General features: G+C 37.6%; 1 protein-coding gene across 1 annotated transcript in view; it reads left to right on the forward strand.

Moving 5' to 3' along the window:
- The first annotated feature begins 34 nt into the window (after positions 1-34).
- slc24a1 (solute carrier family 24 member 1) overlaps positions 35-23,958 on the forward strand; it is a 28,309-nt gene continuing 4,385 nt past the window's right edge. The window contains exons 1-10 of the mRNA XM_017466612.3: positions 35-496; positions 832-2,035; positions 8,124-8,186; positions 8,568-8,676; positions 10,684-10,734; positions 16,059-16,142; positions 16,681-16,781; positions 19,146-19,421; positions 20,011-20,100; positions 20,227-20,393. Coding sequence (XP_017322101.1) covers positions 971-2,035; positions 8,124-8,186; positions 8,568-8,676; positions 10,684-10,734; positions 16,059-16,142; positions 16,681-16,781; positions 19,146-19,421; positions 20,011-20,100; positions 20,227-20,393 — 2,006 coding nt within the window. The 5' untranslated portion in view covers positions 35-496; positions 832-970. The remainder of the gene's footprint in view (positions 497-831; positions 2,036-8,123; positions 8,187-8,567; positions 8,677-10,683; positions 10,735-16,058; positions 16,143-16,680; positions 16,782-19,145; positions 19,422-20,010; positions 20,101-20,226; positions 20,394-23,958) is intronic.

Below are 23,958 nucleotides of genomic sequence, written 5' to 3' on the forward strand. Positions count from 1 at the left end.
AGAGAGAGCGAGCGCACTTGTAGCAACTGAAAGGAAATTCACCCACGCAGTCTATTACTGATAAATATTTCAGCTTATTTTGCTGAGGAAGGTGATAATAGCATTAATGGTATGGCATTTTATTCTTTCGAAATCAGTCGAAAGTTTAATCTACAGCTTTCTATACATTATTACATATGTGTCTTTTCAGTCAGTTTTTATTTATTTTGCTTTGACAAATGTCCATTTAAAAACTAACAATTAAAACACAAGAGATCAAAATAATTGGGATGAAAATGGTTTAAGATATAGGTTAATGAGAGTGTAGGGAGACAGTACAGATAATCTTCTTAAAAAGACTTCAGGTATTAGGTATTATGCTGATCCACGGTGGAGAGCTGTCCTGCTGTGAGTCCCAGTTGACCTGAGCTGCTGTGCGCAGTGTGTGAGTGCGTGAGCTCTGCGTTTAGCACAGCTGTTCATCAGCACCGCGCCACTGCCACCGCCGCACCGCTCTGTAAGTACACCTCTCTCATTAATATCAGCGAAAAACCGAGCCAATGATTAATAACCGATTAAATGGAGCCATAATCTGCTCGTATTATCCTGGGCTATGCGTATATCCAGCTGTAGTGGCTACTGACTGAGGATCATTATCTAAATCGATTTAGATTTGCCTGATAAACAACAAATATTAAAAAACAGTTAATCATTTTTTTGTCATTTGTTGCACAGTAACGCACCGTGTCTGTTTGCACAGATTGCTTATCACTGGGGTATAATACTAATAGACATGCAAGCAGGACTATACACAGAAACCTGTTGCTTAAAGTTTATGCCTATTGTTTGCAGCGAGAGACCTCGGAGATGACTCCTCCAATCCTGACAGAATGAGATGTTTCGCTCTGTGACAGAGCCCTTCACACCCCATCATAACCTGGTGGGACACTCTGGGATATATTATCTGGTACAAGAGCAACTCCCTTAGGAAATGCATTGCAAAATGTATCTAACTCGGAGAAAAAGGCTTCAGCTGACCCGGATTATATTTCTCCTGTCTGGGCTTTTGCTTTGCTGTATATACCAACTAACCGTTAGAAACAGATTACCAGGACCCTGGCCAGAACCTCAGATTGGAGAAAATGCCGAAGTTGACCATGAAGATGCTACTGAAGGACTGGTAGTGAAACCAGGAGTAGCAGCTAAGCTGACCACCGCTGCTGTGGAAGAAAGTATATCAACTCATAAAGCACATGAACCAGACACAACTGCATCCACCGCACCTCTGAGAACAGAAAGAGCAGACACAACGGCGTTACGCCCAGTGACCACCACAAACAGGACAATTGTCCGTTGCATCTATGTAGATCCAGACCTTCCAAAGCCCACTCCAGTTCCTACTCCAGCACCTGAACCCACTCATGCTACACCCACAATCACCATCTCTGACCCTGCAGAGCCCCCTCACATAAAGGGTGAATACCCTCAGGACATCTTCTCCATTGAAGAACGACGGAAAGGCTGGGTGTTTCTTCACATCTTTGGGATGATATACATGTTTGTTTCTTTGGCCATTGTGTGTGATGAGTTCTTTGTCCCTACTCTTGGCGTTATCACTAAAAAGTTGGCGATCTCAGATGACGTTGCTGGAGCAACATTCATGGCAGCTGGAGGCTCTGCTCCTGAGCTCTTCACCTCCTTGATTGGTGTATTTATCTCACACAGCAACGTGGGTATTGGAACTATCGTAGGGTCAGCTGTATTTAACATCCTTTTTGTAATAGGAATGTGTGCTTTGTTCTCCCGGGAGATGCTCTATCTCACATGGTGGCCTCTCTTCAGAGACGTGTCCTTCTACATCTTAGATCTGATCATGCTCATCATCTTCTTCTTGGACAATACCATCATGTGGTGGGAGAGCATAATGCTTGTAACTGGTTATGCAGTCTATGTCTACTTCATGAAATACAACGTCCAGATTGAGCGAGCATTCAAGTCTCAGCTCCGCAGGCACAAGAACATCGTCAAAGTCATCCCAGTTGAGGAGCCTGAGAAGGTGTGTCCTCATTGTTTTTTGGGGTACATTAAGACAGTCTCTTCACGGTTTAGAATAACACTAGAGAGCCCTGCTAAGTCGATGTACTCAAGAAGCCTAATCTAGTTATAATCAGTGAGCCATAAAACAGGATTGGGTTTGTTTTATATTATAAGCTTGAACTCTTCTTAAAGACCTTTCTGAAAACAGTGTAAGAAGCTCTAAATGCATTTCCAGATAAATATGCAAAAACATAATTTGTTCAATTCTGTGAGAAGGTATTATAACATTGTCCTGCACAGACAACAGTACAATTTGATTGTCCTATGTTTATTCATTAAACAGACACACACATTTGACAGCCTTTGATGAGACAAAATGAAAAGGATCTCTTGTGTTTGTGCGAGCGAGACCTTACTAATGAGCTGTCCTGCTATTTGTGACGTAGCTCATACAGATTGACAGTGAATCCAATAAATATTAATAAAATGTTAGTTACAGTATATGTTTATGAGCTCCCCTCCTCAACCTCACTTTCTCTCTCAGCTTAGACACTGTGGTTATGTGCTTTGGAGAGATATTCACTCACACTAATCTAAACACACAAAGTGCACACATCTTGGGACGAAGATTAGAAGTAGTTCACCTCAAATAATGTCTCAAACGGCGAAATAATAATAATGTATATACTGATAACATTTTGTTTGTGCATTAGAGTTTTTTTTTCTTCAAGTTTAGCCATTCTTGTACTGAATTATCCTTAAAGCTTGTTGAAGTTATAGAGTACTTGTTATAATGTGATAGCTGTTATGACCATAAAATACATTTTCTTAGTATATTTAGTTAATTAGACTTGACAAATGATAATCAGTTACACATACACCCATTTTAAGCCCAATAGTATTTTCCTAGCTAGCTGAACTAAAGCCACTCTCACTGTTAACCCTAATCCTATCAGGCTGTGCTCTGTCCAAACGGTGTAACATATAGCATGTTTAAGTTAGGTAAGTGTGATTGGAGCTTATATAGTGTTAAAAGGGAGTAAGTAGGCTTACAAGTTTGTCAAGCTCTTGTATCTGAGTAGAACTCAACCCGGTGGCACACATTGAACAATGGTAATTAAGTAAGGAAAAAAACACTGCAGGGTATGCTGTTATAGGAAAATTAACATGGAGTGGTTTTAATCCTCTTATACCACAGCAATACGCTGAAAATTAAAAAATTATATTTAATAATGAACTTTAAACCATTTATATTGTTTTCTGTTAACACTTATGTTTACTTTATACCACAGCACTATTGAATTCTTGATTCTGATTGATCAGAATGTGTTGATCAATTTTCATTTAACACTTCAATTACCACAGCTTGGGCAGTTTTGCCATCCATAATTTAAACGATAGGTTCATATTAATGTGCTCGTTCTAATACATTATAATTTTTTTATAGTAACAACTCATTCACAGGAACTTGGAGGACATTCTTTATCTAGGGCTAATAATGAATGGATTAAAAACTAAATTGGAACATATACTCGTTGATATTATGAAGCTTTCAGTAAGGATATGTTTATTTAACATTTTTGGAGTCACCAATGTCTCGACTTTGTAAAGACCGGTACATTTTCTGCCACAAGACAGAGGACAGAAGTTATTAATACAACCCCAATTCCGAAAAAGTTGGGACAGTATGGAAAATGCTAATAAAAACAAAGAGTAGTGATTTGTAAATGGACTTTGACTTGTATCAAAACAAAAAAACGTATAAAGACAAGGTATTTGATGTTTTACCTAATCAACTGCATAGTTTTTTGAAGATAAACGTTTAATTTGAAATTGATGCATGCAATATGTTCCAATTTAGGACTAATAGCGATGTGACAAGTTGAAATAAGAAGGTGATATGAAACAGGTGAGGTAATTGTCTAATCATAGTATATAAGAACCTTCCAAAAAAGGCCTAGTTCTTCAAGAGGCTCATCAATCTTCCAACAGATGTATCAGCGAATAATCCAACACTTTGAGAACAACATTCCTCAAATACAAATCGGTAGGAATTTGGGCATTTCACCTTCTACAGTGCACAATATAATTAAAAGATTCAAGGAATCCGGTTGAATCTCGGTGCGTAAAGGGCAAGGCCAAAAACCACTTCTGAATGCGCATGATCTCCGATCCCTCAGACGTCACTGTCTTAAAAACCGTCATGAATCTGTAATGGATATCCTGACATGGGTTCGGGAATACTTTGGTAAACCTTTGTCAGTCAACACCATTCACCGCTGCATCCACAGATGCAAGTGAAGGCTTTACTATACAAAGCAGAAGCCATACATCAGCACTGTCCAGTCTCTGTCGGTCTCATCTGAGATAATATGATGATAATGTGTTTTCAATGTAGTACAGGGTGAATTGAATTTTAAATGACACTTTTTGTTTGTTTGTTTGTTTTTTGCATTTTCCATTTTCCATACTGTCCCAACTCTTTTGGCATTGGGGTTGTAAATTAAAAAATGTAATCATTGACAAATTGACATGGCATAAGAGGAATAAAACACTTCAGCACCTGCTAGGACAATCATCCACATCAGGCTGTATCACACCACCTAGTCATGTGTTAATTTCCCATAACAGCAAGTGTTTTATTGTTTTATTGTGTTTTATTCATTACACAGATGGTTGCCAATGCCATATTAATGAAAAACTGCAAAACTCCTCTGTACTGCAAACTTTCCTGTGGTGAAAAATCACTGACTGTGCAGATACCTAAGACTCCTTCCATAAATGTTAAATAAAATGTCTGTTTACATAAAGCTCCACCATATCAATCATTATTAATTAATGAATATATAAATATCCATTTATTAATAGGCTTAAATTATGTGGAGCATCCACCATGCAAGTCCCCGTGATTTAGCTGTTACTAGAACCTTATACTACCTTATATTAGAACATTATAAAAACCTATGATATGAATTTTAACTGGCACTATTGTCAAAGTTGCTGTTATAGAAAATTAATCAACACCTTCCGACTAATCAAATTCATGAATTCAAAAGTGCTTTACAGAACAGATATAGGAAAGTTAACAGGGAAATTGTACTTATCTTAACATGTCCCCTAATCAGCACAAAGGCTTTATATTACACAAGCTACTTTACTATAGTTAATGTGCAGTTTTTGAAATTGTACAAATATATTTGAAATTGAAAATGTAAAATTCTGCCTAATACTACTTTGGATGTGGGCACACTGAGTGGTCAGATATGAAGCTCACGGGACAAAGAAAGACCACATTCATGAACATGCAATGCTATGGAATGAATTTACAGCATCTGCCTGGTCAGGGTTGCAGTGGTTTAAATTGTACTATTAGTTTGTTTATATTTTGGGACACAGAGCTAACTAAATTAGTTAGAAAATAAAGAAAAATAATGAAAAATAATGTATTCATAATCTATCTCTAGTAGAGATAGATTATGAATACATGTGTATAGAGAGAGAGAGAGAGAGAGAGAGAGAGAGAGAGAGAGAGAGAGAGAGAATAAAAGCTTTACTGTATGGCAGTGACTTAATGGTTAAGCCTTTGGTCTACTGTTCAGAAGGTTGTAAGTTTAAATCTCTGCACCACTAAACTCCCACAGTTGGTTCTGAGCAAGTCCTTTAACCTTCATCTGCTCAGCTAACCTTCATCATGTATTACATCAGTGCGAGAGTCACATTCACTGAACATAAGTTGAAACAGCAAAACCGCTCAGTTGTTCCACTATAATATCTGCTACACACATCTCACTCGATGTACCTATGTTTTATTTTTTCATTTAATCTCTGGTTTTTGTTTGTTTGTTTTCCAGCAAGCCAGAACCATTAGGTATTATCCATATACAGTAATATATATTCTCTTGCAAAGTTTAAAGTTACACACTGAGGATGAGCAGATGCCCCAGATGACTCTTGCCCTAATATAACAGAATTTGAAATACAAAATATAGAGAAATAAACAACACATGTTAGGCACTAACTAGCTCACAACCTGCATTTTCTAGTTGAAACAATGTTTCATTGGCTGACTACCATCTATCATTCATTAGCTTTTCGCCGAGAAAAACAAACAAACAAACAAACAAAAAAACCTCCATCATTACTGAATCCTTTTTCCTTTAGAGTATAATATCAGACTCTTTCACTCACACTTTGTTTCCCCTGATTGGCTGCCAGCTGTTACTTGTGTACTGTATAATATATGTGAACCAATTTCCTGCCAATTCTGACCCATCACAGTGCTAATTGTGAATTACCATTACAGGATTATCCGAGTGACTCACACCAGCTAAGGAACATCAGATTATAGAGTATTTTTTTGGTCCTTTCCCCCTCTTTTTTACACACAAAATCTTTAAAGCTCCAGTCAGGATGTTTTCTCATGCTTTCACTTGAAACAATATCAATAATGTAATAATATCAACAATGAAAGAATAGAAAGTATGTACTAATAAATTACTGAGTAATTGCATTTTATTTTAGCATTATTTTATATTAGTAGTTACAGCTTATTTAATCATTTTTTGCATTTAATTATTTTACATAGTAGCATTTAACCTACAGTTTGTTTTTAAACTTTGAAACCGAAACCTGTGTGCTCAAACAGAAAGCTGATAAGGAAATGTACGTGTAAATCTAGGGGCCAGGGTGACTCAGTGGTTAAGATGTTGGGTTACTGATCAGAAGTTTGAGGGTTCAAGTTCTAACATTGCCTAATAAGCTAGGATATGCAGAGAGAAGACTTTTACTGTAATGTATATGGGAGAGATAAAGGCTTTCTTGTTCATATAAAGATGTTTTTAATATAAGAATTGAAATTTGAACATTTCCTTTCTGATAAGTAATGGCTTGTCTTCAAGGTAGATTTGATAAACATCTCTATGAAATGTGTTTGATTAAATTATTACTATATGTGTGTATACGATATTTGGGAGTAAACATGAAGTACATTTCCAATGTCAGTACTACATGCAGACAAATTGTTAATATGGATAAACCAAACTTCATAAAGGAATAGGACACAGTATGTTTTGGGGAAAACGGAGAAACTCAGCTGAATACTGCTAGTAAACACGATTAAGACTTTGTGTATAAGTGTAAATGTGGTTAAAGGGCAGTGAAGCATTTCTACAGTATACCATGGAGTAACCGCTTATTGATTTAAGTTTAGAATAGTATAACGATCTGAATAGAAACATAACCAAGAACACATATGAGAAAGGTGCAGGGGCTAGTGCTTCATAATAAACGGTCTTATCCATTAAAGTTAATAAAAACCCATCTTAACGTCTCAGAGAACTGATCACTGAAGGAATGTCTCAGTTATGCTGGGTGAAGAACACCTCCCTTAAATATAGATGATGGTGCAATATTTGAAACAGATTTCAGATTTCACTGGAATAGTAAAAATTGTGCACTGTGAAGTTGAGTGCAGGTGTTATATATTTTATCAGCTGACATCTATTTCAATACAGTATTAGTTGATTTGTGGTTTGAGGATCTGATTAACTGAAGTTTGGACAGTTCCATTTTTGTTCATGTGATATATATATATATATATATATATATATATATATATATATATATATATATATATATATATATATATATATATATCGATGCGTTTATACAGTACTAATAAATGAGTCCACCAGTTAATTAGATAATACAGAAATGTTTGACATTGAGTACCTACTAGGAAATATTTGACATTTCATCAGCTGAGGTCAGTGCCACACAAATGGATTTTCTCACATATCTTTAATAATTGTGTATATATCTAAGCATGATGCATTTTTTCTGATACATATAATGTTGAAATTGTTTAGACCTATCAGTTTCTACTGCAGTGAATTGTGCTGTCTTGAGATTCAGGAGATTCAATTACAATACCAAGTTAACCAATCCCATTTCAACCTCTGAGGACATGTGAACGTAATTATTCATAAACTTTGCTTCCAATTACAAGCATGTATTTTTTCAAATGAATCGGAATTTAAAAGAGGAAAATATTCTCAGTTTCTGTGACTTTGGTCTTCTGTAATGTTTCAAAACATTGTTTCTCACAGGAAAATGCGACATCAGTTGATGATAATTCCACTCCTGAACCAGAGGACAAGAATCGATTAAAGGTAATAAAAAATAAAATAAAATGAAGGAAAGCAAAATATTTCTCATACCATTAAATATAAACAAAATAAATCAAATGAGCAAAATACACACAAATTCGAGTCATCTGTGTTATATGTGTAATGAGTTTCACTTGTCCTATCATATGAACAAGTTAAAAATTACCAACAGTAATTTTGCGAACAAGTAAAATTTTCCCAACAGTGCCTTTAAATATGCTTTTGTAAAACATATATATTTAGTTACTAGTTTAGTTTATTTATTTTATTTACATATTTATTTAACTTAATTGACATTAAGAAAATCAGTGCTACCTATGTATCTTCATCTTTTATCTGTCTATGTGAAATGTGTTAAATGTATGTCTGTATCCCTATCTTCAGCTTAAGCCCACACTACAACGAGGGGGCAGCTCTGCATCTCTGCATAACAGCACCATGAGGAACACCATTTTCCAGCTCATGATTCACACACTGGATCCTCTGGGTGAGGGTAAGTGCACTTCAGTGATACATCCCTTTATAAAAGGAAGCCACTTAGCATAAATTGTACAAGTCATGTGGCCTTTTAAATAACAGTGTGTCCAGTAAAGATGCAAACCACAATTCATGATCATGTGTGCTTTCTGGTGGTGATGAAAGACAAGATTTTGGAAGAGGAAAGGTATATATTCCAAGACATAGTTCCAAGACTAATAGAAAAAAAAAATCATAAGCTATAGCTTTTCAAGTGTGAAACCAAAAAATTTAAAACAATACCACAGGAGATGTCATTTAGAGATATTGTAAAGAACGTAATTCTGACTTAATGAGCAGCTTAATCAGTCAGAAATGTCATTCTGTTTAATTTGACACTGTTGTGAAACAAGAGAAGAAATGTTGAAAATCAGCATCATATTATTTTCAAACTCAGGTTTTGGTTTGCAACCTGTGCATTGAGCTTTTCAATTCATAATAAGATATTCAACATGATCTTTGATTGAAGTAGCCATTCTTGTAGATAAACAGCAAAATATGCCATGGTGTGATACAAGGCAGTCCCTTTGCCCTTCACTGAGTAAAATGGATTAGCAAAGCATTTCAGCACTAAGACCAGATTGAGACTAAGCAGATAAATGCCTCTCTCAGTCCATGGAGTGATGAGTGATTCAGTTAGGGAAACAGGGATGGAAATGACTCATAAGTATAGTCATGGCTCTGTGGCATTTTATATTGTCACACTACTGAATATACCTGTGTAAATGTGCTGGGTCATTTCTTCTATTGATCTGACAGATTTATGAAAAATAAAATAATCACAATATTGCTATATCATACTAAAATGACTAGAACGCATGTGACATATCTTGACTCCACAAGAGCTAGACACTTAATTTTGCATGAAAATCCCATTGCTTTTCAATGCAGCAGTACAATAGTTTCACAAATTTCTTGTAAAGCCACTCGGCAGTTGTTACAGTTGTAATTTTGAGATGCTTCACAAATAACAAGAGAAAAAAATACACATGGAAGTGAAAGTAATTAGTTATGCAATATACCTATCCCTTGCCCTCATATCTTTGGACTTATATAAATGTTGCACACAAGTATGCAGTGAGCTATATATAAACAGCGGAATAAAATACAGACTGAGCTTGCCAGGTTTAGGTCATGTTCATCCAGTGTGCATTCGAACTGATCTCCATGGAAGCTGGCCTAGGGGTCTGTGGTAAGGGAAGAGGAGGTGTTAAAGGTCTCTAGTATCTGAAGCCCTTAACCTTATCCTCAAGGAATGGTGCTGCAGCTGCAACCTCATGGTCCTTGCTCAAGCTGCCAGCACTGGGCTTCTCCAGCATATTAAGCTGCTTTTGATAGCGCTCATAAAAGCTGGCTGAGAGCCAGCCTCCAACAGCGCAATCCCTTTATCTTATCAGGGCTCTCCCTTATTCATACACAACAGATACAGCACACCTGCTACATAGCACTTCACATGACCCACTTTGTGTAATTGTTATCTCTGTTAATGCATACAGTATGAGGTGTGTACTGAAGCATGTTTCTCTCATGGCCAGCCTGTGGAAGGGCAAGAAGGGTAGTGTGAAGCTCTTTAGCACCACTGAGCTGGCCAGAATGGACAACTAGGTTTTAAACCTGAATCTCAATGTAGAGCACACTTCTGCATTGTTAAGCAACAATACCACTGATACAATGATTTTGAAGTGCTGAATATTTCATTCATAACCCTACCTGTTATTCAGAGGCTGGGCTTTATCTCACATGGTTTATACATATGTTGTATTCTCTTACATGTGTGCTCTGGATTCTTCCATTATTGTACCATCATGAAATTTAAAAATGACACAAATACCTGTTATATGATTAAAACAAGTTGACACGAATTGACTCAATATTATAGATGAAATACATCACATACTGTATGTGTAGGTGGGGAGATACAAAGTCATTTAAAGCTGCTATTTTATTCGTTTTAAAAGCATTCATATGAATCTCTGCTTATTAGACTCAGTGGTAAATGGGGGTACAAAGCCCAGCAGCTCTTTGGGAAGTAAAGGTAAGATGTTGCAGTGTGCTGCTATGCTCATTTTATTGTGGATGTTTGTGGTGTGATGGCTATGTTGGAGTTACAATGAAATAATGATGTTTTTAATTGCACTTGTGTTATGAGCTTATATGTGATTTTATGGTAATGGAGCCAGACAGTTGAAATTCCACAGCATATACTGTATAAAATAAGTATTTTCAAATATCTGCCATCTACAGTCAGGTCCAGATATGTTGAAAAGGCTGTTTAAAAATGAACAACATAGATAATCTGATACAAGACATTCGGGAATGATGCATGCTTTTATTATAGTGACACCTGTATATACAGGTCAAAATGACTGGTGCAGCATCCCTGACGGATATATTTGTCTTCTAAAGCTCCAATCAGTATATGATACGGCCCACTTTATTATTTCAACAGCAGCTTTTAAATAATAATAATCTTAGCCTTGCTGCTTTGGCTACACCTGGAAATTTATTAATTTCATATGAAAAACACATTAGGAGAGTCACTTCTCCAAGTATCTTATATAAATACAACTCCAATTCTTAAAAAAGTTGGGACGCTGTGTAAAATGTAAATAAATGCAAATAAAAACAGAATGCAATGATTTGCAAATCTCATGTACCCTTATGTTATTCACAATAGAACATAGAAAACATATGTTTACATAGTAAACAAATGTTTAAACTGAGTAAATGTGCCATTTTAAGGGGAAAAAATTAGATAATTTTGAATTTGATGGCTGCAACACGTTTCAAAAAAGTTGGAATGGGAGCAACAAAAGGCTGGAAAAGTAAGTGTTACTTCAATTTAAATGTCCACACCTTATATATGAAGATTAACATCAAATAGATAATGAAAGAGATTCGCTTATGGTATAACTTTTTATACCACGTCACTGTTGAATTCTTAAACCTGATGAGTCAAAGGGTGACGGGGTGATTGACAATAGTGCCAGCTGTAGTTCAAATCACAGGTTAATGTTAATGTGCTCTTTATGTCATCATTTCTATAGTAAAACCGTATACAGGAAGGAACCTGTAAGGTGGATGCTCAACTTAAAGGAGTTAACAGAGTTAAAAAGAAAAAGGCTGATATAAGCTTTCTGTAAGGTGATGTTTAACATTTATGGAAAGAGTTAGTGTCAGTATTTTGTAACACTCTTCATGGCAGAAGACTTTGCACTTTCTGTGTTCTTGGTATCATGACAAGCTGCATTTTTTTACTCATAAAGAAAGAGAAATAAAGAGGAACCAGTGAGGAAACAACTGTTTTTTAGCTATCATAAAGTAAGTGATAGCAGGAATTAACTTGCCTTGTGTACATTCCACAACTTTAAATGTAACTATAAATGACTAAAAAGCATGATGTGTCATTCATTAATAAATTAAAAATGATAACTGTTTGCATATTGCTGTGATATAAGAGGAATCAGAATTTTTTCCACCTTTAATGTGATATAGCAGCCAACAAAATTCAAGTGAAAAACAAAAAGAAAGGTTTTACAATTTTTTAAAAAAGAAGAAAAAAAACCCCAACGTACAATAAACTTGTTGCATAAGTGTGCACCCCCTTTTATAACGGGGCATGTGACTGTGCTCAGCATTAACCAATCACATTAAAACTCATGTTCAAAAGTAATTATCATACACCTGTCATGAATTAAGTGATTCCGATAAACCCCAAATAAAGAGGAACTGTTTGTGTATAATTTTCTTGGTTTATCTGACAGCTGAAGCCATGTTCCCCAAAGAGATTGTAAAGCATGTGCAGGATCTAATTGTCAAAAGGTATCGATCAGGAGAGGGTTATAAAAGAACTTACAAGGCTATCATGGATAGGGTGACCAGTTGCAAACAGACCAAATGTCGGACAATGTGGGACATATTTCCGGCACCCGAAGGCCTACCATTTTGAGGTCTATCTAAATGAATAAGAAACATCTACACTCAGCCCATTTATATTTATTTATATTTATGTTTTTTGTATCAAACAACACAACAAAGAGAAACATTACTGCATAAAAAAATTAAGTGGGAAAAAAAGATTTCTATGACTTGACCTCACGTGTGTCCAGTTTGAGTGAAAGTTGACAGCCCTTTGATGACAGGCTTCAATACTTTCTTCACAGCCACTGGATGAATGTCAGATCTGGCCTCCGGCCTCTGGGGACAACTGCTTCATCAGCGATGTAACTGATGTTTTCTGTCTATTTCAGTTTATAATTTACTGACATATTATCGTAGAAGCAATATTATTTATCTTTCACTTTCCCTTTACAGTGGTTTTATTTTATCGACATGCATACACTTTGTGCTGTTTGGTTCTCTTTGTCTTTTGAGGCACCTATCTCTACTGTTTTTATTCTTGCCTTGGCTCACTGCAATGCAGAACATTCATTAGTATAATTCCCTGCAGGTGTGCAATCCTTACCACTCACCTTCACAAACCGGCACTCGAGCACAACCCTGCTTCCACACTTAGTCTTTGGAAATTCTTTATTTCCAATCAAAATTCAGGACATCATCTCATTTTGTGGGATGCGGGACAAAGGACTAAAATGCTGTGCATTACAACACTAAGTGAGAAGTCTGGTCACCCTAATCATGGAACACTGTCAAGGCCATCATCAACAAGTGGAGAAAATTCTAGCAAAGTAACAACCTAAAGCACAAATCCAAGTCAACAAAGGAATTTCTTTAGAAGAAGATGATCAACATTTTGGAATGGCCCAGTCTAAATCCTATCCAAAACTTGTGGAATGAATTGAAGTGGGCTGTGCACAGGAGATCCCCTAGCATTTTAATATATCTAGAGCATTTTTGCAAGGAAAAGTGGAATAAAATTGCCAAATCAGGAAGTTGGTAGACTCAAACTGACTGACCAAAATGACTAAGTGCTGAATTACATGCAAAAGATGATTTAACAACGTACTAGTTAAGGGGAGAACAATCAGGTTACTTTAAGTTTCGATTTGTTTTTCAGTTGAGTTTTCACTTCACATGATTGTCATGATCACAAAACTGTGCAATTGTAACAGGGGTGTGTTGAGTTTTTATATTCACTGCAATTGTTATTTGTATTACAACCCCAATTCTGAAAAAGTTGGGACAGTATGGAAAAAAAAGAGTCATTTGAAAATTCAGTTCACCCTGTACTGTATAGTTTGTGAAAATATGACGACTTTAACACACTCCAACAAAGTTGGGACAGTCAACTGTTTTCCACTGTGTAACATCACCTTTTCTTTTAATTACACTTAATAAGTGTTTGGGCACTGAAGAAACCAGTTGGTTAAGTTTAGCAAGTGGAATTTTCACCCATTCATCCATTATGCATTTTTTCAGGTGCGCAATTGTACGGAGCCTTCGTTGCCTTATTTTGTGCTTCGTACTGTGCCACACATTCTCAATCAGAGACAGGTCAGGACTGCAGGCAGGCCTTGCTAGCACCTGCACTCTCTGCTTACTCAACCATGCGCTTGTAATCTGGGCAGAATGTGGTTTGGCGTTGTCCTGCCCTGGAGCATATGTTGCTCCAAAATGTGTACATATCTTTCTGCATTAATGGTGCCCTCACAGATGTGTAAGTTACCCATGTCATGGGCACTGACACACCTCCATACCATGACAGACGCTGGCTTTTGGACCTGATGCTGATAACAGCTTGGATGGTCCTTTTCCTCGTTGGCCTGAAGAACACGACGGCTGTTTTGTCCAAAAACTATTGGAAATGTTGCCTCGTTGGACCACAAAACACGATTCCACTGTGCTACTGTTCATCTCAGCTGAGACCGAGCCCAGAGAAGTTGGCGGCGCTTTTGGACAGTGTTGATGTACGGCTTCTGCTTTGCATAGTAAAGCCTTAACTTGCATCTGTGGATGCAGCGGCAAATGGTGTTGTCTGACAAAGGTTTACCAAAGTATTCCCGAGCCCATGTCAGGATATCCATTAGATACTCGCATTTACAAGTGGTTTTTGGCCTTGCTCTTTATGCACTGAGATTTGATCGGATTCCTTGAATTGTTTAATTAAATTGTGCACTGTAAAAGGTGAAATGCCCAATATCCTACCGATTTGTCTTTGGGGAATGTTGTTCTCAAAGTGTTGGATTATTCGATAATGCATCTGTTGGCAGATTGGCGAGCCTTGACCCATTGTTGCTCTTAAAGGACTAGTCCTTTTTTGGAGGCTCCTTATAATACTATGATTAGACGATTGCCTCACCTGTTTCACCTTCTTATTTCAACTTGTCACATCGCTATTAGTCCTAAATTGCCCCTGTCCCAACCTTTTTGTAACATGTTGCATGCATCAATTTCAAAATAAATGTTTACCTTCAAAAAACTATGCAGTTGATTAGGTAAAACATCAAATACATTGTCTTTGTATGTTTTTTGTTTAAATACAAGTCAAAGCACATTTACAAATCACTCTTTATTTTTATTAGCATTTTCCATACTGTCCCAACTTTTTCAGAATTGGGGTTGTATTATATTTATTACAATAAAAGCATGTTTTCCTCATGTTTTACCCTATATGTTCTGTTCACCCCAAAATGACCCATTATTCAACAGTTATTTGAGTGAACAAGCGCTCCGAGAGTGCTGATATTTAGCATCACTGGTGCCTTTCGCTGTTTGTATCACTCTGCTTGTCTGTGTTCACTATATAAAATTCCAATTCTAACTAGTTCATTACATTGATTGAAACCATTACTACACTTACTACAGCTTGTCAGTCAGTCTGAGTGCTGTATGGCAACACACAATACTCTATCCAGATGTGGCTTCTATGGGAACTATTTTTGTTGATGGAGCCTTGGCCTATGACCATAATCACATCCATGCTGATATTCACTAAAACAGCACTCTTGCTCATGAACTATTGCTTAATCATAAGTGACAATACTAAAAACAAAACATAAATATTTTTTTATTACAGAAATTGTTATTTATATTAACTAATGACAAGATGAAACAAAGCATTGTGATTTGTGACTGTGAGTGTTTGGTGTTTATAAATCTAAAATAAAAAAACTTTTGTGAATATATTTGCTGTTCCGTTTATCTTCCTTTCAGTTCCAATTACTCATTACTGTTCATTTAGATGATTACTGAGATAAAGAAATGACAAATGTATCGCTATAAATCCTAAAGATGTATCTTGGCTTAATGTCATTCTGTAGATTATTACTAACTAGAACAGAACTGAAGGGTTAAACGTAACATTATCTGTGCTGTTTCATTCAGCTTTTTTGCATTCCTTTAATAAAGGGTGCCTTAAGTCTAGACCTGACTGTATATTTCACTTCTTTTGGTTTGCAGTGAAGTTTAAAGACAAGGCTCAGATTTTGAACAACATGGCCAGGGGGAAAGTAGAGGGCAAAGAAAAGGAAATATCGGGCAAAGGTGAGCTCTGGTATTCCACCATGTCATCATAGTGTCCTAGTACACAATGTGTTATTAAGGTTACACAGAGGTTTGTCTACAGTTTTGAATTTAATTGGCCCATCTAGCAAGTGAGCTTGTCTGCTTATTTACACTGCTGATTCTGGCATTTGCAGAAACAGCAGCACACTAGCTAGGACCCGGATGAAAGGTGGCCAGAGAGGACTCTGCCAGTAGCTTTGTTTTTGTATTCCATGTTCGTTTTTTCAGAATGCAGAAGATCTTTACACACTGACTATCATAATGATTGAGCTTATTTTCATGAATTAAGTATGAGACTGAGGATCACTGCAAATGATAAAAGTTGCCGAAGAACATGATGATGTTATTCCATTAGAAACATCTACTGATTCCTTTAAGAAACATAACTAGATCTGACAGTCATTCAGTGATATTAATAGTTGACTGCACTGATGAAAATATAATTGTATTAATCATAGGCTGCTTAGATTATTTGTTTTCTTGAATTTGGCCTTCATATGATGGTAAAACTTCACAGGTGAAGATGATAAAACAGAGGAGACTCCAAAGGAATCCAAAGAGCCAGCAGCCACACCATCTAACAAGGCAGACACCAAGGAAAAGCCAGAGGGACAGAAGGTAGGCAAAACAAATGGGATGATGCAAAGACATTAAATAATATACAGTGCTGTGAAAAAGTATTTGTTCTTTTTTTGTGTGTCTCACACTAAATTGTTTCAGAAGTTTAAAGAAAATCTAAGATAAAACAAAGGCAACCTGAGTAAACACAAAATTCAGTTTTTAAATGATAATGTTATTTATTGCAGCAAAAAAGTTATCCAATACCAACTGGGCCTGTGTGAAAATATATTTGCCCTCGTAGTTGCTAATTCCCTAAATCTATGAAACTGCATTCATAATGGGGCTCAGCTGGGGTTCAGACTAGACGCAACTAAGCCTGATTACTCAAACCCTGTTCAATTAAATCAACACTTAAATAGAACTTTTTCTACTTTTTTATGAAGTTGGTTAAAGGTCTTACCCAGTAACGCACTATGCCAAAATTGAAAGAAATTCCAGAAATGATGAGGATTGAAATACATCAGTCTGGGAAGGGTTACAAAGCAATTTCAAAGGCTCTGGGACTCCAAAGGACCACAGTAAGAGGCATTATCTCCAAAAGGAAAAACTCACCACAGTAGTGAACCTTCCCAGAAGGGGAGGACCTTCCAAAATTCCTCCAAGAGCACAGCAACTACTCTTCCAGGAAGTCACAAAAGAGCCAAGGACAACACCAAATGACCTATACGCCTCTCTTGCATCAATAAATGTCACTGTTCATGACCCCACTATCAGAAATACACTTGGCAAAAATGGCATCCATGGAAGAGTGGCGAGGTGAAAACTACTGCTTACCCAGAAGAACATTAAGGCTGAATAAGTCTGAATTTTGCAAAAACACACTTTGATGATCCTCAAACCTTTTGGGAGAATGTTCTGTGGATTGATGAGTCGAAAGTGGAACTGTTTGGAAGACAGGGGTCCCGTTACATCGGGCGTAAACCAAACACAGAATTCCACAAAAGGAACATCATACGTGAAGCATGGTGGTGGAAGTGTGATGGTGTGGGGATGCTTTGCTGCTTCAGGGACTGGGCAACTTGCAATAATTGAGGGAAACATGAATTCTGCTCTCTATCAGAAAATCCTAAAGGAGAATGTCTGGTCTTCAGTCCGTAAGTTGAAACTCAAGCACAACTGGATTATGCAGCAAGACAATGATCCAAAGCATAGGACTAAGTCCTTGTCCTAGTAGTAAGTGAAAGACTTATTTCAGTTGTAGTTATTGCTGCTAAAGTTTGCACAACCAGATGTTAAGTTTCAGGGGGCAGTTAGTTTTTCACATGGGTGATAGGTGTTGGATAACTTTTTTTTGCATCAAATAAAAATAAAAAAAAAAACCCTGTATTGTGCGTTTCAGGTTGCTTTTGTTTTATGTTATATTTTGTTTGAAGATCTAAAACTATTTAAAATGAAATATACACGAAAACAGAATTAAAAAAAAAAAAATTCACAGCACTGTATACTCACCATCCACGTTATTAGGAACACCTGTACACCTGCTCATTTATGCAGTTATCCATCATTCAGTCATGTGGGTGATTTTTTAATTCACCCATGATAGTGCCCATGATAGCCTCAGATTTCTGTTCCTGGCTGACAGAAGTAAAACCCAATGTGGTCGTCTGCTGTTGTAGCCCATTTATGTTTTGTGCATGCTGAGATGCTTTTCTGCTCTCTCTGTTGTAAATAGTAATCACTCTGACAATAGTGACAATCACTCTGACAACAGAGTGACAATAATCACTCTGTTGTAAAGAGTGATTATTGTAATTACTATATCCTTGACAATCACTGACAATCACTCTAACAGAGTGACAATAATCACTCTGTTGTAAAGAGTGATTATTGTAATTACTATATCCTTGACAATCACTGACAATCACTCTAACAGAGTGACAATAATCACTCTGTTGTAAAGAGTGATTATTGTAATTACTATATCCTTCCTGGCAGCTTGAATCAATCTGGCCATTCTCTTATCAACAAAGCCTTTCCACCCACAGAACTATTGCTCACTCAATGTTTTTTGTTTTTTTTGCACCATTCTATGTAAACTCTAGAGACTGTTGTGTGTGAGAATCCTAGGAGGTTAGCAGTTTCTGAAATACTCAAACCATCCCACCTGGCACCAACAACCATGTCAAGGTTAAAGTCACAGACATTTTTTCTTCATTCTGATGTTTGATGTGAACAGTAACTGAAGCTCTAGTCCTGTATCTGTATGATTTCATACATTGTGCTGCTGCGACATAATTGAATAATTGGATAACTGCATAAATGAGCAGGTATATAGGTGTTCCTATTAAAGTGGATGGTGAGTGTATATTAGCCATTTAAACCTCCAGCTCTGGCTCTGTTTCTCGCTTTCTCTTTCTGCAGGAGGAGAAGGAGGCAGCAGCAGGAGAAGGAGGGGGCTCAGAGGGATCAGAAGGCTCTGATGATGGTGATGATGACAGTGAGGAAGACAGTGATGAGGACAGTGATGATGAAGATGAAGATCAGGAAGAGAGTGGCACGGAGGATGAAGATGGAGAGGAAAATGATGAGCCTCTGTCCTTGGAGTGGCCAGACAGCAGACGGAAACAAGCCACATACCTGTTCCTTCTGCCCATTGTCTTTCCTTTGTGGCTAACCGTACCGGATGTCAGAAACCCAGTAAATCCAAATAATCCCTTAAACTGAGCCACTGCCATTTAGCAATGCTTCAGCATTGCTAAATGGTTCAATTCTGACCAATCCTGGTCCTGCAGTTTTGTTTGTACCCACTCCAGATATTTTCTAATGAACCTAGTTGCTTTTATTTCCCAAAATATAAACAAAGAAAAAGTAAATCATAGTGGCCATGACCAGGCTAAAGCAGTTAATGAAGATTGGTGAATGAATGAATGAATGGATGTATGAGTAAAGCCAAATTTAGACCAGAAGCACAGTATGCAAGCACTTTGTCATGTCTAACAGATTACTATGTTATTCAACATAGTCTTTGTTCTGAAAGTTTTATACTTGACCACCCTAATGTAAGCAAAAATCAACTTCTCCCACAATGTTCTGCAGAATCACACACTTGATCTTCACCTCTATTTTAAACAAATATTCCAGCTAACACTAAATGTTAGCTAGATCTCTTATTTAATATCTAGATTTGAACATCCTTAAAATCAAGTAATACTTTATAGTGGACTGAGACAGGTTAAGAAGTTATGTTTTCTGTTCTGTTTGTCTCACCGATCATTGTCTTTTACAGGCATCCAAGAAGTACTTTGCCATTACCTTCCTGGGTTCTATAGTGTGGATTGCTATTTTCTCCTATCTCATGGTGTGGTGGGCACATCAGGTCAATTTATACACATTTACTTTCTAGTTTAGATTCCATTTAAATTGGAACATCAGTGAAACAGTGACATGGAATGTAGTGGAATATTCATAATGAAAAAGTCTTACTTGTCTTTTTCCCTCAAAGGTGGGTGAAACCATTGGCATTTCAGAGGAGATAATGGGTCTCACCATTCTGGCAGCCGGTACATCCATCCCTGACCTAATCACCAGTGTGATTGTAGCTCGCAAAGGCCTGGGAGACATGGCTGTTTCCAGCTCTGTAGGCAGCAACATATTTGATATCACTATGGGGTAAGTCACCAAGGCCTTTACTCACATATGGCAGAAAAGCTTTAGGTAATAAAGCATATAACCACAAAATATGGTTGGGAAGACATGAATAGTTAGTAAGGGTATTTTTGCAGTTATGTAAATTAGGTGCTCCTAAAATATGTAAACAATGAGTCATCTTCATATCATCTTGAGAAAATGCTATTGCAAATTACAGTTACTTGCAGAAGCACATTTTGTGCTATGGGTTTTGCTGCACAAATTAATTTAATTGCTGCAAGTAATACACATTCTGTAAGACCATTTTTGAAACAGTAAACAAGGGACTCTTGTGTTTAGAAGTGTTTCAAGGACAGCTATTTTACAATCCTCAGATTATGTTTTGTCCTAAGGGTCCAAAGCCACATTCTCAGGTGACCTGGCTGATCTGCCAAACCTTTACTTCCATTTTCTGTCCATAGTAACATCTGCTCAGAGAGGAACTACCAGGTTGTACCGACTACTAGTAAAAGGAGCAGTGGCTCCACTAGGGAGAAACAGGGTCAGTGTTGACTTGGCATCAGTAAAGAGGTCCACCTAAGCCTTGCCAATCTTGTCTAATCTAAGATCAGGACCATCACTTTTAGATGCAGACATTACTATCCCAGGCATACATGCAGCCTTGACAGTGCTACCACTGTGCCTTTCTACCATCCTGGTAGGTGAGTTGCTCTCATTTAGGCAAACCATGGAGTAGCTCACTTGAGGAGCTTCCATATAAGGAAAAGAGCCATCCAACATTGTGTCACCTTGATGCTTGATGTCACATCATTGTTTGAGTGGACTAGCATGTGATGATGTATCAGATTGGGTAAAAAGAGTTTTTTGCATGTAAGCCTGGAGAAGAAAGTAAGCCTGCATGTAAGCATACATAAAAGAGTTTTCTCCATATAATCCTGGGATAGTGATGTCTGCATCCAAAAGTGATGTTCCGAAATTAAGAGAAATTAATATTGGTGTAGCTGGAGTCTGTATCCCTGTGACATAGTCATCAGGACCCATTGATCTGATCTGATAGCCATTGTACAATGAATAAGTTTTTCACTTCTTAGGTCCCACGAGGTGAAAGGGAGGTGCTTTCTAGGAGCCTGTGGGCTTAACTCTGTATAGGGTTCATGCAAAGTTGACAAGCCATTGTGGGCATTGGAATGGTGAACTGGGCTGTGGTGACCTAAAAGCATCATGTAGCTGGTCTGTTTGCCCATTCTAGTTTTGTGTTCTTGCATGATCCTTTGTAGCGTCCCTTTGGCAGCATGTCCAAAGAGCATCCCTGGAACACAGGTCAGAGTTTGCAGGGTTCATTTGCAGCCATTTAGTAAAGCAGACTGTGCTATCCAGTCTTGGCATCATGTGTAAATTAGGTTGGCACCCCATATCCTGGCCTCGGTTGCAATGTGCCAAGCATCTCCCCCACAGTGGGATCAACATCTGCAGTGCTTATTAAAATACTATCAGTAGAATGGGTAACATATTGCCTTATGCAATGTAATATCGTAAGTTCTTCCTAGCATGTCATAAATGTATCTTCATTCAGTGCTTGGAAAGTACACATCTGGACATAGACTTTGTCTGCTTTGACCACCAGCGATACAATACAGGTATCAACAGTAGGGCCCAGGCTGACATGCTCTTGATCTGTCAATCTAGCAAAAATGTATGCCCCTAAGCCCTGGCACAGTTGACCTGTCAGTCCAAATAGCTTTTAAACATCTAGATAAAATACAGTGCATCTTATGGAGAGAATGAGGGGTGAACGGTGGGAATCCAGACTCCAGGCCCATTGCTGTATTTAAGCAGTCTGGCTAATGTAGGAGACTCAGCACTGAAACCCAGTCTAGGTTGGCATTGGCCCAATAGTTGGTATATTGCATTGGAGTGTGGAAAAAAAACTCTGACAACTGATAACACACTCAAAAAAACCCAACCCCGGCAGAAGAAGTAGGTGTTAACTTGACAGCAAGATTATGCCATTAGCTAGCTAAACGTTAACTGTTAAATATACTCCAATATATAATAGAATTAACACATTTTTTCAACTGTCTTACAAAAGTTACAGTTAATATGTCAGTAAGTATTTGATTTTAAAAATTGTACTCAAATACATCGATCAGCCATAACATCAAAACCACTGACAGGTGAAGTGAATAACATTGATTATCTTGTTACAATGGCACCTGTCAAGGGGTGAGATATATTAGGCAGCAAGTGAATAGTCAGTTCTCAACGTTGATGTGTTGGAAGCAGGGAAAATGGGCAAGCATAAGGAACTGACCTTGACAAGGGCAAAACTGTGATGGCTAGATGACTGGGTCAGAGTATCTCCAAAACAACAGATCTTGTGGGATGTTCCTGGTATACAGTGGTTAGTACCTACCAAAAGTAGTCCAAGGTCAGAGTGCCCATGCTGACCTCTATCCACCACCAAAGGTGCCTACAATGGGAACGTGAGAATTGGACCATGGAGCAATAGTGGAAGAAGCTGGCCTGGTCTGATAAATCACATTTTCTTTTACGTCTTGTGTATGGCCGGGTGCTTGTGCGTCGTTTACCTTGGGAAGAGATGGCACCAGTATACACTATGGGAAGAAGGCAAGCTTGTAAAGGCAATGTGATATTCTGGACAATGTTCTGCTGGGAAACCTTCAGTCCTGGCATTCACGTGGATGTTACTTTGAAATGTAGCACTTACCTAAACATTGCTGCAGACCGAGTACACCCCTTCATGGCAGTGGTATTCCCTAATGGCAGTAGCCTCTTTTAGCGGGATAATCCTCCCCGACACTGCAACAATTGTTCAGGAATGATTGAATGAATGAAGGAAAGTTCAAGGTTTTGATTTGGCCTCCAAATTCCCCAGATCTCATCTCTGTGGGAGGTACTGGACAAGCAAGTCTGATCCATGGAGTCCCCCCTCACAACTTACAGGACCTAAAGGATCTGCTGTTAATGATACCAGATACCACAACATACCTTCAGGCCTCCAGAGGTCCAGTGCTGTTTTGGTGGCACAAATGGGACCTACACAATATTAGGCAGTTGGTTTTAATATTATAGCTGATCAGTGTAGGCAGGATAGAAACTCAAATACAACTAGAATCATCTTCAAAATGTATTACTACTTTGTAGTACTATGTACCACTGATGAGTGGTAGAATGTATTTAAAGCTATAGTGTGCAGAATTTGTTTGGTTTTTAAAAAAAAATGCATTATATAGTCAGGGGACAAAATTACTCTAAAATATGATGTACCTGTTTTGAGTTGCTCTGACAATGCTGTGATATTTATAATTTACAGAAATTCACAGTCAGAGCTGCCAGGTTTGAATTGTTGGGAATACACACTTAATAGACCATACCCTATGTTACTGTGCCTGAAAGTAGTTAGACATATTGCTAAATTTTTTGGCATGAATTAATACAGAACCACAGGCACCAGAACAGAGAACCTTTTCCCTTCAGCTGTCATTGAGCTGTATAGTTTATCAGACTCAAAGACACACAAAGTCCTGTGGAACCCCCCCCCCCCCCCCCCCCCATTGTACATACC

Source organism: Ictalurus punctatus, chromosome 4 (genome assembly GCF_001660625.3).
Source record: "Ictalurus punctatus breed USDA103 chromosome 4, Coco_2.0, whole genome shotgun sequence".
Classification (NCBI taxonomy): domain Eukaryota; kingdom Metazoa; phylum Chordata; class Actinopteri; order Siluriformes; family Ictaluridae; genus Ictalurus; species Ictalurus punctatus.